General features: G+C 47.3%; 1 protein-coding gene across 2 annotated transcripts; it reads right to left on the reverse strand.

The window, feature by feature from the left end:
• Positions 1-399: 399 nt before the first annotated feature.
• On the reverse strand, positions 400-9268 carry GNG7 (G protein subunit gamma 7). Of its 2 annotated transcripts, none has more exons than XM_060784732.2 (4): positions 9134-9268; positions 3533-3615; positions 3229-3337; positions 400-1080 (listed from the first exon to the last, which is right to left on the reverse strand). In XM_060784732.2, the coding sequence occupies exons 3-4, from the start codon at positions 3307-3309 to the stop codon at positions 955-957; spliced, it is 207 nt and encodes a 68-aa protein (XP_060640715.1). In that variant the 5' UTR covers positions 3310-3337; positions 3533-3615; positions 9134-9268; the 3' UTR covers positions 400-954. The 2 variants fall into 2 exon arrangements, with proteins under 2 accessions (XP_060640715.1, XP_060640716.1); XM_060784733.2 differs by lacking the exon at positions 9134-9268 and adding an exon at positions 5314-5409.
• Positions 9269-11794: the final 2526 nt, after the last annotated feature.

The raw sequence follows: 11794 nt of genomic DNA on the forward strand, positions 1-11794 counted from the left end.
CTTCTTCAGGCTAAACATGCCCAGCTCCTTAAGCCGCTCTTCATAGGGCTTGTTCTCCAGACCCTTAACCATTTTAGTCGTAGAATGTGAGTAGAATGTGAGTAGATCAATAGGTACTGCTTCTGCGGGAAGGTAACAGTGCTCCATGCAGTCATGCCTGAGGCCATATGACCTTGGAGGTGTCTACGGACAATGCCAGCTCTTTGACTTAGAAATGGAGATGAGCACCAGAGTCCCAGAGCTGGACACGATTGGAATTAATGTCAGGGGAAAACCTTTTACCTATATGTGTGTGTGTGTGTGTTTGTACACACACACACACAATGCTTAAAATACATGAAAATAAACAAATACAATTAAAACACATAGTACTTCCAAGTAAAGGACAAAAGCAACGCCTTTTATTGATGGGTTTTATTGATCCATCATCTGATCCTTTAAAACAGCGATTTCACAAATAGTTTAAAACACTTATTTATGGCACACTGAAGGGGAAAGTATATGTGTGTGTGTGTGTGTGTGTGTGTGTGTGTATGTATTTTAAAAGAAATGGTAAGAATTCAAGCTCACATTCATTCGTTCATCAAAAGGTAAAATACAGTATTCCGAATGGAAGGCCAGGGTGCAATTGGGGGTGTTTCCCCATTAAGGAGCAGTTTGGCACTGTTTTGGGGGGGGGGGGGGGTTCAGAAAGGGGGCAGGGCCTCCCTGTGGAACTCTGGCCCAAGAGAAGGAGACCCCACTCAGGCGTGGGAATATTCAAAGTGGACTGGGCTTAGCTACAAAGGGGAGGGCCTTAGAAAGGGGGGCTGCAAGGAAACTAGAACAGCCCCTCCCCTTGGCTTCCATTCTCAAGGGCAAAGGGTAGGAAGAGGAAATGCAAAAGGCTGCAAGGGGGGGGGGCACAAAGCCTGCATCCCCCCATTCTTGGAAGAGGAAGTAAAAGCAGGGCTGCTATAGGATGTTGCAGGGCTTCTTGTCCTTGAAGGGGTTCTCAGAGGCTGGGAGGCCCACCAGGAGTGGGTCGGAACGAGACTGCTGCTCACAGAAGCTCATCAGCTCCGAGGAGGCCTTGGAGACCTGGGGAGGGAGGGAGGAAGGAAGGAGAGAAAAGGAAGAAGGAAGAGAGGAAAGGAAAAAAGGAAGAGATGAATAGATAAGGAAGGAGAGAAGGAAGAGAAAAGGAAGGGAGGGAGGGAAAGAAAGAAGGAAGAGAAAAGGGGGAAGAGACGGAGGCATAAAGGGAGGAAGGAGGGAAGGAAAGAGAGAGGAAGAGAAAAAGGAAAGAAAGAGGGAGAGAAGAGGAAGGAACAGAGGAGAGAAAAGGAAGGAGAGAAAGGGAGGGGGGAGGAATGAATGCAAGGAGGGCAGGAGGAAAAGAAAAGGAAGAGAGGAAAGGAACAAAGAGAAAAGGAAGGGAGAGAAGAGAGGGAATGAATACAAAGAGGGAGGGAAGGAGGAAGAAAGAGGGAGAAATGGAGGAAAGAAGAAAGGGAGGGAGGAAGGAAGGAGAGAAAAGGGAAGAGAAAAGGAAGGAGAGAAGGAAGAGAGGAAAGTATAAAAGGAAGAGATGAATAGATAAGGAAGGGGGGAAGGAAGAGAAAAGGAAAGGAGGGAGGGAGAGAAAGAAAGAAGAGAAAAGGGGGAAGAGAAGGAGGCATAAAGGGAGGAAGGAGGGAAGGAAAGAGAGAGGAAGAGAAAAAGGAAAGAAAGAGGGAGAGAAGATGAAGGAACAGAGGAGAGAAAAGGAAGGAGAGAAAAGGGAAGGAAGAGAAAAGGAAGGAGAGAAGGAAGAGAGGAAAGGAAAAAAGGAATAGATGAATAGATAAGGAAGGGGGGAAGAAAGAGAAAAGGAAAGGAGGGAGGGAGAGAAAGAAGGAAGAGAAAAGGGGAAAGAGAGGGAGGCATAAAGGGAGGAAGGAGGGAAGGAAAGAGAGAGTAAGAGAAAAAGGAAAGAAAGAGGGAGAGAAGAGGAAGGAACAGAGGAGAGAAAAGGAAAGAGAGAAAGGGGGGGAGGAAAGAAATGAATGCAAGGAGGGCAGGAGGAAAAGAAAAGGAAGAGAGGGAAGGAACAAAGAGAAAAGTAAGGGAGAGAAGGGGAAAGAGAAAAGGAAGGAGAGAAGAGAGGGAATGAATACAAGAGGGAGGGAAGGAGGAAGAAAGAGGGAGAAATGGAGGAAAGAAGAAAGGGAGGGAGGAAGGGAGGAGAGAGAAGGGAAGGAAGGGAAAAGGAAGGAGAGAAGGAAGAGAGGAAAGGAAAAAAAGAAAAGAGAAGAAAAGGAAGGGGGGAAGGAAGAGAAAAGGAAAGGAGGGAGGGAGAGAAAGAAGGAAAAGAAAAGGGGAAGAGAAGGCGGCATAAAGGGAGGAAGGAGGGAAGGAAAGAGAGAGGAAGAAAAAAAGGAAAGAAAGAGGGAGAGAAGAGGAAGGAACAGAGGAGAGAAAAGGAAGGAGAGAAAAGGGAAGAAAGAGAAAAGGAAGGAGAGAAGGAAGAGAGGAAAGGAAAAGAAAGAAAGAGATGAATAGATAAGGAAGGGGGGAAGGAAAAGGAAAGGAGGGAGGGAGAGAAAGAAGGAAGAGAAAAGGGGGAAGAGAGGGAGGAATAAAGGGAGGAAGGAGGGAAGGAAAGAGAGAGGAAGAGAAAAAGGAAAGAAAGAGGGAGAGAAGAGGAAGGAACAGAGGAGAGAAAAGGAAGGAGAGAAAGGGAAGGGGGAGGGAAGGAATGAATGCAAGGAGGGCAGGAAGAAAAGAAAAGGAAGAGAGGAAAGGAACAAAGAGAAAAGGAAGGGAGAGAAGGGGAAAAAGAAAAGGAAGGAGAGAAGAGAGGGAATGAATACAAAGAGGGAGGGAAGGAGGAAGAGAAAAGGAGGAAGAAAGAGGAAGAAATGGAGGAAAGAAGAAAGGGAGAGAGGGAGAGAGAGAGAAGGAAGGAGAGAAGAGAGAAAGAAAGAGGGAAAGATGGAGAACAGAAGGGAAAGAAGACGAGAAAAAGGAAGAGAGAAAAGATGGAGAAGAGAATTGAGAGAGAAAGGGGAATATATATAATAACAGCAACAACAGAAGTAATAGTAATAGTAATAATAATAATAATAATAATAATAATAATAGTAGTAGTAGTAGTAGTAGCAACAAGTAGTAGGTTCCATGTGCAGGTGGGACAGGTTTCTATGATTCCCCCATGAAATAAACACAGAAAGGGGCCCTTCCGCACGCATGCAACACATGCTAGACCTTTATGCGCTCAATCCCGGCCTCGATCCGCAACTGCTCCACCAGCTTCCGGGCCTGGGCGACGTTGTTAGTGGCCGACATGACCGTCCATCGGCCCCCTAGGGCCTGCCTAGAGAGGAAGACGCCCACAATATTATATTTGCTATTATATTTTGAATATAATTATATAATAATATTCTTAATTCGACTTGCAAATGACTCACAGTTAAGGACGGGGCTGGACTGGATGGCCTTTGGGGACCCCTTCCAAAACTATGATATTCTCTCTCTCTCACACACACACACACACACATACACAGCTTACCTATTGTCAGGTGAATGGCAAAGGCTCAGTTTGCTTGCTTTCTAGTTTGCTTCCTTTGGACGCAGCCTCCTCCGCTAGGTTTCCTGAAAGAAAACAACAACAGAGAGATGCATTCTATGTGTTTGTATGTGCATCTATTGCGTCCTGAGAAGGATCAATGCAATCGATTGAGAGCTCAAAGGGGAAGGGGGGGAGGGAGGGCAAATACGGCAAATGCCAATAGCCATTTTCCTTATAGATCTGACCCCAAAGTGGGTTCAAATGGGGGAAGAGCTCTCTGAGTGCTTTGGGTTAGAAGGAGGGAGTACTATATGGCTGGGTGGCCATTTGTGTGGAGGGATCCGATGGTATAATAATGATAATGATAATAATAATAATAATTGAACAATGGAATCCTAGAGTTAGAAGGGACCTCTGAAGGCTATCTAGTCCACCCCCTTCCTGCCATTCTGTCGGAAAGCACATTTCTGATCCCTCCCTACAGAGGGCCATGTAGACTCTAAATAATAATAATCATCATCATCATCCACAGAAACAGGATTATTTGGTCTCCCGAGGGGTGAAAAGCGCAGCTTAAAAGCTTTCTGCAGCTTTGGAGGAGGATGCGCTGTAATGGGATGAAGGGATGACAGAAGGAGAGAAAGAAAGCTAATCAAGGAAGAGGATTACATGCACACACATGTATTTACTAGTAGTGTATAGACGCAGCTGCAGTGCTGGGGTTTGCAACTCGTTCCCTTCCCCTCTTTTTCTTCTTCCCTTGTTTTCCTTCATACATCTTCCCCCTTTCTTTCCTTTCTCTTTTTTCCTTTCTTTCTTCCCCCTTCCCTTTCTCTTCCTTTCTCTTTCCTTCCCTCATATTGCTCCCTTTCCTTTTCTCTTCCTTCATTTGTTCTCCTTTTCTTTATTTCTTTTGCTCTTCCTTTCTTTCCTCCCTTCTTTCCTTTCTCCTCCTTCCTTTTTTCTCCCTTTCTTTCTTTTGTTTTTTTTCTTTCTTCCTTCCCTTTCTCTTCCTTTCTTCCCTAACTCCATTTTTTCTTCCCTAGCTCCCTCCTGTCTCTTTCTTTCCTTCCATCATTTCTTTTTTCCTTTTCTTCTCCCTTCCTCCCTTCTCTCTTTCTCTAATTCCCCTCATATCACTCATTTTCTTTTCTCTTCCTTCCTTCCTCCTTTCTTTCTTACCTTTCCTTTTCTCTTTCTTTCCTCCCTCCTTTCCTTTCTCTTCCTTCCTTTCTTCTCCCTTCTCTATCTCTCTCCCCTTTCATTTTCTCTTTCTTTCTTTTCTCCTTTCTTCCCTCATATCGCTCCCTTTCCTTTCTCTTCCTTCATTTGTTCTCCTTTTCTTTATTTCTTTTGCTCTTTCTTTCCTCCCTTCTTTCCTTTCTCCTCCTTCCTTTTTTCTCCCTTTCTTTCTTTTGTTTTTTCTTTCTTTCTTCCTTCCCTTTCTCTTCCTTTCTTCTCTAGCTCCCTTTTTTCTTCTCCCTCCTGTCTCTTTCTTTCTTTCCTTCCATCATTTCTTTTTTCCTTTTCTTCTCCCTTCCTCCCTTCTCTCTCTTTCTCTAATTCCCTCATATCACTCCTTTTCCTTTCTCTTCCGTCCTTTCTTACCTTTCCTTTTCTCTTTTTTTACTCCCTCCTTTCCTTTCTCTTCCTTCCTTTCTTCTCCCTTCTCTCTCTCCCCCTTTTCATTTTCTCTTTCTTTCTTTCCTCCTTTCCTTTCTCCTTCTTTCTTTCATACTTTTGTGATACAAACAAACAAACAAACCAGTAATCAAACCTACTTGGACTTGGAAGGCGTTCGTACCAAATCTGGTCCGGAGCACCCAGTCAGTTGTTGGAACACAAACTAACCAGCCAACAGAAGTACATACAGACTTTGACATATATATATATCGCGAGAGAGAGAGAGATAAATATAATTACACAAACACAATGGGAAAAGCAATGAAGACATAAGCTCTGGCAAAGGCAGGAAAGGCCCTAATGGACTCTTTGCCCGGAGGCAGGAGGAGATGCATACAAAGCAAGAGAAGAGGCCGATTGTCCTTCCTCTGACGGAACGGAGCAGCACAGAGAGAGCCTTGCAAATCAGAAAATATCACTAGTCCATTGGAGGAGCATCAGCATCAAGTGGCAGGGAGTTCCAGAGGCAGGAGCCAACAGCAGGAAGGAAGGCCCTACCAATCAACCTCTTCAGGCTCCGCCTCTGATTAGCATACACTTGGCACCAGCCCCAGGGGCCAGTGGAGGCTCCTCCCCTTTCCTTATTCCAGATACAAGTCCCGCCCCTGATCAATATTCACGGTCCTTCCCCTGATTAGCATACAAGCCCCCTCTTCTTGATACCAGCCCCAGGGAGAGGCTGACCTCATCATCACAGGCACAAGTCCCGCCCCTTCCTGATCAATATTCACAGCCGGCCCTATGATTAGCATGCAGCTCCTCCTCCCCTTTCCTCATCTGATACAAGTTCCACCCCTTGTTATATTTGTCGTGTCAGAGCAACCAGTCCATTATATTACATTTCTAACAAAACAAAGCAAACAAACAGAAAAAATACACAACTTGTGAGTTTGGTAGCTGGTTAAATGTCCTTTGACCAGTATCTGGCCACTTGGAGTGCTTCCGGTGTTGCTGCAAGAACGTCCTCCATTGTGCATGTGGCTGGGCTCAGGTTGCATTGCAGCAGGTGGTCAGTGGTTTGCTCCTCTCCACACTCGCATGTCGAGGATTCTACTTTGTAGCCCCATTTCTTGAGGTTGGCTCTGCATCTCGTGGTGCCAGAGCGCAGTCTGTTCAGCGCCTTCCAAGTCGCCCAGTCTTCTGTGTGCTCAGGAGGGAGTCTCTCATTTGGTATCAGCCAGGGTTTGAGCCTGCCACTTTTGGGCTCTCGCTTGCTGAGGTGTTCCAGTGAGTGTCTCTGTAGATCTTAGAAAACTATGTCTAGATTTAAGTCGTTGACATGCTGGCTGATACCCAAACAGAGGATGAGCTGGAGATGTCTCTGCCTTGGTCCTTTCACTATTGGCTGCTACTTCCTGGCGGATGTCAGGTGGTGCAATACCAACTAAGCAGTGTATTTTCTCCAGTGGTGTAGGGCGCAGACACCCCGTGATAATGCGGCATGTCTCATTAAGAGCCACATCCACTGTTTTAGTGTGGTGAGATGTGTTCCACACTGGGCATGCATACTCAGTAGCAGAATAGCACAGCGCAAGGGCAGATGTCTTCACTGTGTCTGGCTGTGATCCCCAGGTTGTGCCAGTCAGCCTTCGTATGATATTGTTTCTAGCCCCCACTTTTTGCTCGATGTTCAGGCAATGCTTCTTGTAGGTAAGAGCACGGTCCAGAGTGACTCCCAGGTATTTGGGTGTGCTGCAATGCTCCAGTGGGATTCCTTCCCAGGTGATCTTCAGAGCTCGGGATGCTTCTCTGTTCTTGAGATGAAAGGCACATGTCTGTGTTTTGGATGGGTTGGGGATCAACTGGTTTTCCCTGTAGTAGGCAGTAAGAGCACCTAGAGCTTTGGAGAGCTTCTGTTCAACCATCTCAAATCTCCCTGCTTGAGTGGTAATGGCACGATCATCAGCATAGATGAAACTCTCTGTCCCTTCTGGCAGTGGCTGGTCATTTGTGTAGATGTTGAACATGGATGGAGCAAGCACGCTCCCCTGAGGCAGGCCGTTCTTCTGTTTCCGCCATCTGCTTCTCTGGCCCTGGAACTCAACAAAAATGCTCCTGTTTTGTAGCAGGTTTCCTATGAGGCGGGTGAGGTGGTAGTCCTTTGTGATATTATATATTTTTCTCAGGAGGAGGCGGTGGTTCACAGTATCATAGGCTGCTGACAGGTCTATGAAGACAGCTCCTGTGATCTGCTGCCTTTCGAAGCCATCTTCTATGTGCTGAGTCAGGTTCAACACTTGCGATGTGCAGCTTTTGCCTTTTCTGAAACCAGCTTGCTGTGTGATCAGACATGGGTCTATTTTTTCCGTAATTCTATGCAAAATAAGTCTCTCCAGAACTTTGTAGAGGTGGCACAACAGGGAGATTGGTCTGTAGCTTTTGGGATCATTACGGTCTTTGCCTGGCTTCAAGATGGCGATGGCTCTTGCTTTCCTCCAGATTTTGGGGATCTGACAGGATACAGTGCAGCTGTTCATCAGCTCCAGCAGCCAGCGCCTTGCTTTGGGACCAAAGTTCTTGATCTGCTCCATCCGTAGATCATTGAGGCCAGCTGCTTTGCCATTCTTACATTTATTGAGAGCCATGTCCAATTCAGTAGATGTAAAGGGTTCATGCAGACTGTGGCCAGGAAATCAGAAGACGCTTACTTCTTGGGAGGAGAGCAATGTCCAGTCTCGATAAAATAGTGAAGAGTAGAGACATCAGACTGGCAACAAAGATCCGCCTAGTCAAAGCCATAGTATTCCCTGTAGTAACCTACGGATGTGAGACCTGGACCTTAGGGAAGGCTGAGCGAAGGAAGATCGATGCTTTTGAACTGTGGTGTTGGAGGAAAGTTCTGAGAGTGCCGTGGACTGGGAGAAGATCCAACCAGTCCATCCTCCAGGAAATAAAGCCCGACTGCTCACTGGAGGGAAGGGTACGAGAGACAAAGTTGAAGTACTTTGGCCACATCATGAGGAGACAGCAAAGCCTAGAGAAGACAATTATGCTGGGGAAAGTGGAAGGCAAAAGGAAGAGGGGCCGACCAAGGGCAAGATGGATGGATGGCATCCTTGAAGTGACTGGACTGACCTTGAGGGAGCTGGGGGTGGTAACGGCCGACAGGGAGCTCTGGCGTAGGCTGGTCCATGAGGTCACGAAGAGTCGGAGACGACTGAACGAATGAACAACAACAAAGGGTTCATGAAGGTTTGTTGTTCTCAATCTCTGGTTGTCTGGCTATTGGTTTCTTTCCTACTTTGGTGGCAAAGTTGGGTTTCCCATTCTTCAAGAGTTGGAGTGCTATCTGATCTGCCTTTATGTTGACATGGGTATTAGTTTGTGAGGGGTCGTTGCTCAACCGTCTCAGCAGCCTCCACGCCTTCTGGCTGCTCCTGCCCATGTCGACCTCTGTGATCAGCTTGATCCACTGTTCCTTCTTGGCTTCAGAGATGGAGGACACAATGCTCTGCGCTGCCTGAAGAGTCTGCTCACTAATGGCACGATCATCAGCATAGATGAAACTCTCTGTCCCTTCTGGCAGTGGCTGGTCATTTGTGTAGATGTTGAACATGGATGGAGCAAGCATGCTCCCCTGAGGCAGGCCGTTCTTCTGCTTCTCTGGCCCTGGAACTCAACAAACAAGCTCCTGTTTTGTAGCAGGTTTCCTATGAGGCAGGTGAGGTGGTAGACTACCACCCCTTGCTGATCAATATTCACAGTCCTGTCCCTGATTAGCATGCAAGCCCCTCCTCCTGATATTAGACCCCGCCCCTCCCCGCATCCCGTGTTATTGGCATGCAGACCCCGCCCACCACCTCACCAAAAGACCCCGCCCTAGCCGCACCAGCCGCGACAGGTGTCCTACGTGACCCTGCCCCCCCCCCCCCCCCCCCCGGCAGCGTGACCTAGGAAGCGGGACTCACTTCGCCTTACCCTTGCTTGCCTTCCTTCCTTCCACCCGCTTGCCTGCCTCCGGCGCAACGCACCCTGCTGCCGAGCCCCAGGCCAAGGTAGTGATCAACAGCCCCGCGTAGCCAATCAGCGAGCGGGACAACCTCACCGCGGAGGCGGGGCTACAGTGCAGCCGCCTGTTCGGCTGTGCCAGTCCTGAGGGTGGGGAAAGGGGAAGGAATAGGGACTTGGCCAGCCAATCAGGGTGCCGCATGCAAATTTAGTAACGGAGCAGTCAATCAAGGCGCCGCATGCAAAGTTTCCGACGGGGATTTTGGCTATGCATAACACGCCAGTCCTGAGGGTGAGGGGAGGAGGAGGAGCGGGGGACGAGGCAGCCAATTGGGTCGCCGCATGCAAATTTATCAACGTTGCAGTCAATCATGGCGCCGCATGCAAATTTGACGACGGGGATTTTGACTATGCATGATTCGCAATAGCTTTATTCAGCGCTGTTCCTTCTGTTGGTAAAGGGACTGAGGGAAAAAGGCGGGAAAGGCAAGAGGCGCCATTCCTCAAGGAGGGCAGTTCTCATGTTGACTTTTTAAGGGGTAAGAGAGGGGTACATAAATAAAGTTTTGTTGTTGTTGTAATTTGTACTGTTTTGAGAGAGAAAGTGGTAATAATGAAATAGAATTTTCATAGTAATTAATATGTCATAATCATAAGTAGAAGGTAAAAGGAAGAGGGGCCGACCAAGATGGATGGATGGCATCCTTGAAGTGACTGCTTGACTTGGAAGGAGCTGGGGGTGGTGACGGCCGACAGGGAGCTCTGGCGTGGGCTGGTCCATGAGGTCACGAAGAGTCGGAGACGACTGAACGAATGAACAACAACAACAATCATAATGATTCACATATTTTTCAAGGAAAATATTATTACATAAAATTATTTATTTATTTATTTATTTATTTACCTTACTTATATACCGCTGTTCTCAGCCCGAAGGCGACTCACAGCGGTTCACAACAAATACGAACAGCAAAAATTCAGTGCTACAGTATAGAAACAGTTAACAACCTAACACATTACACAATTAATAAACAGTTACTACAATACCCATTCACTGTCGTCTCGTCATCAAAAAAATGTTCCAGATTCGTCATCCATTGTTCCATTCCAGTGTTCATTAACCAATCATTGCACTAATTATTCGAACGCCTGCTCAAACAGCCAGGTCTTCACTTTTTTGCGGAATACCATTAGAGATGGTGCTAGTCTAATGTCCGTAGGAAGGGCGTTCCACAGCCGAGGAGCCACCACCGAGAAGGCCCTATCTCTTGTCCCCGCCAGCCGAGCTTGAGAAGCAGGCGGGATCGAGAGCAGGGTCTCCCTGGAAGATCTCAAAGTCCTGGTGGGTTCATAGGCAGAGATGCGGTCGGATAGGTAGCTTGGGCCCAAACCGTTTAGGGCTTTAAAGGCCAACGCCAGCACTTTGAATTCAGCCCGGTAGCAGATCGGTAGCTGTGATAATAAGAAGATAGGGTTGCTGTGAATGACCCACTCTACATCCTACTGCAGTTAGGAGGAGGGCGGACCATGGATGGTGGGACTTGAAGTATCTCCGCTCACTTCCCGAGACCGCTGCGACCGTCATCCAATGACCGATCAAGATCAAACTTGGCACACATGACCCCCATGCAGGGGCGGCTCGTCCATTACGCGAAGTAAGCGGTCACAGAACACTTTTTTTTGCCAGGGGCAAATAAAGACCAATAAAGACCAAACTTGGCACACACGCAGAGCCCCCATGACCCACTCTACATCCTACTGCAGTTTGGAGGAGGATGGATTATGGAATTTGGGACTTGCAGTACCATCACGGCTTTACCATCAGTGCCTTAGACTTAAGATCTAACTTAAGATCTAGCTAATTGTTTCACACTGCCCCCTCTGGCTGACCCGAGTGGTGCAAGCTATATCACCTCGCAGATCTTGGAATATTGTGCTGATAGCCAGTGGAAACACAGTTATCGTCTTCATTGCACCATCCCAGTCGCTAACATCTCCATCATTTCTTCTGGACAGCCAAGAAGATCTGGGGACCTGACCATTGGCTGCCGGCTTGCTTTCCACGGGGCCAAGAAGCTGGGCTCCCACGATTCGAACTGGCTGCCCTGATTGAATGATCTGGACCTATTCGTAGAGACATTAACTTTGAACTATAGAACTGGCTCCTGCACTAAGGCACTTTAGCCCGAGCACTTTACAGTCCTTCTTTAATCTTTTAATCTGCCAGAGCCCGCACCATCAACTTGACTGGTCTAAATTATTATATTTATGATCCAATTATTACTGTAACTATAGCACTTTGTAACAATTACATTGTCCTGCACTGTCACTTTAGTACTAACCACACATACTGTTAACTAGCTGCACTTTATGCCTTATGTCACCACCTATGCCAATCGTGCTGCTTTTGACAATTTATCAACTACTTATACAAGTGCACTTTACGATCCTTGGGCATAGGGAAAGGAACAGGATGTATTAAGGGGCGGGAAGGCCAGGACCTAGCTATGTGCAACCATAATAACAATATTTGTTATCAAATGCTGACAATCGGATTAACAACAGAGGAGAATGGAGGGAACTTCCCCGGGGGCGGTGATTCCGTGGGTGGGGGGGCCGCCATAGAGGTGG

This window comes from Anolis sagrei, chromosome X (assembly GCF_037176765.1).
Source record: "Anolis sagrei isolate rAnoSag1 chromosome X, rAnoSag1.mat, whole genome shotgun sequence".
NCBI classification, from domain to species: Eukaryota; Metazoa; Chordata; class Lepidosauria; order Squamata; family Dactyloidae; genus Anolis; species Anolis sagrei.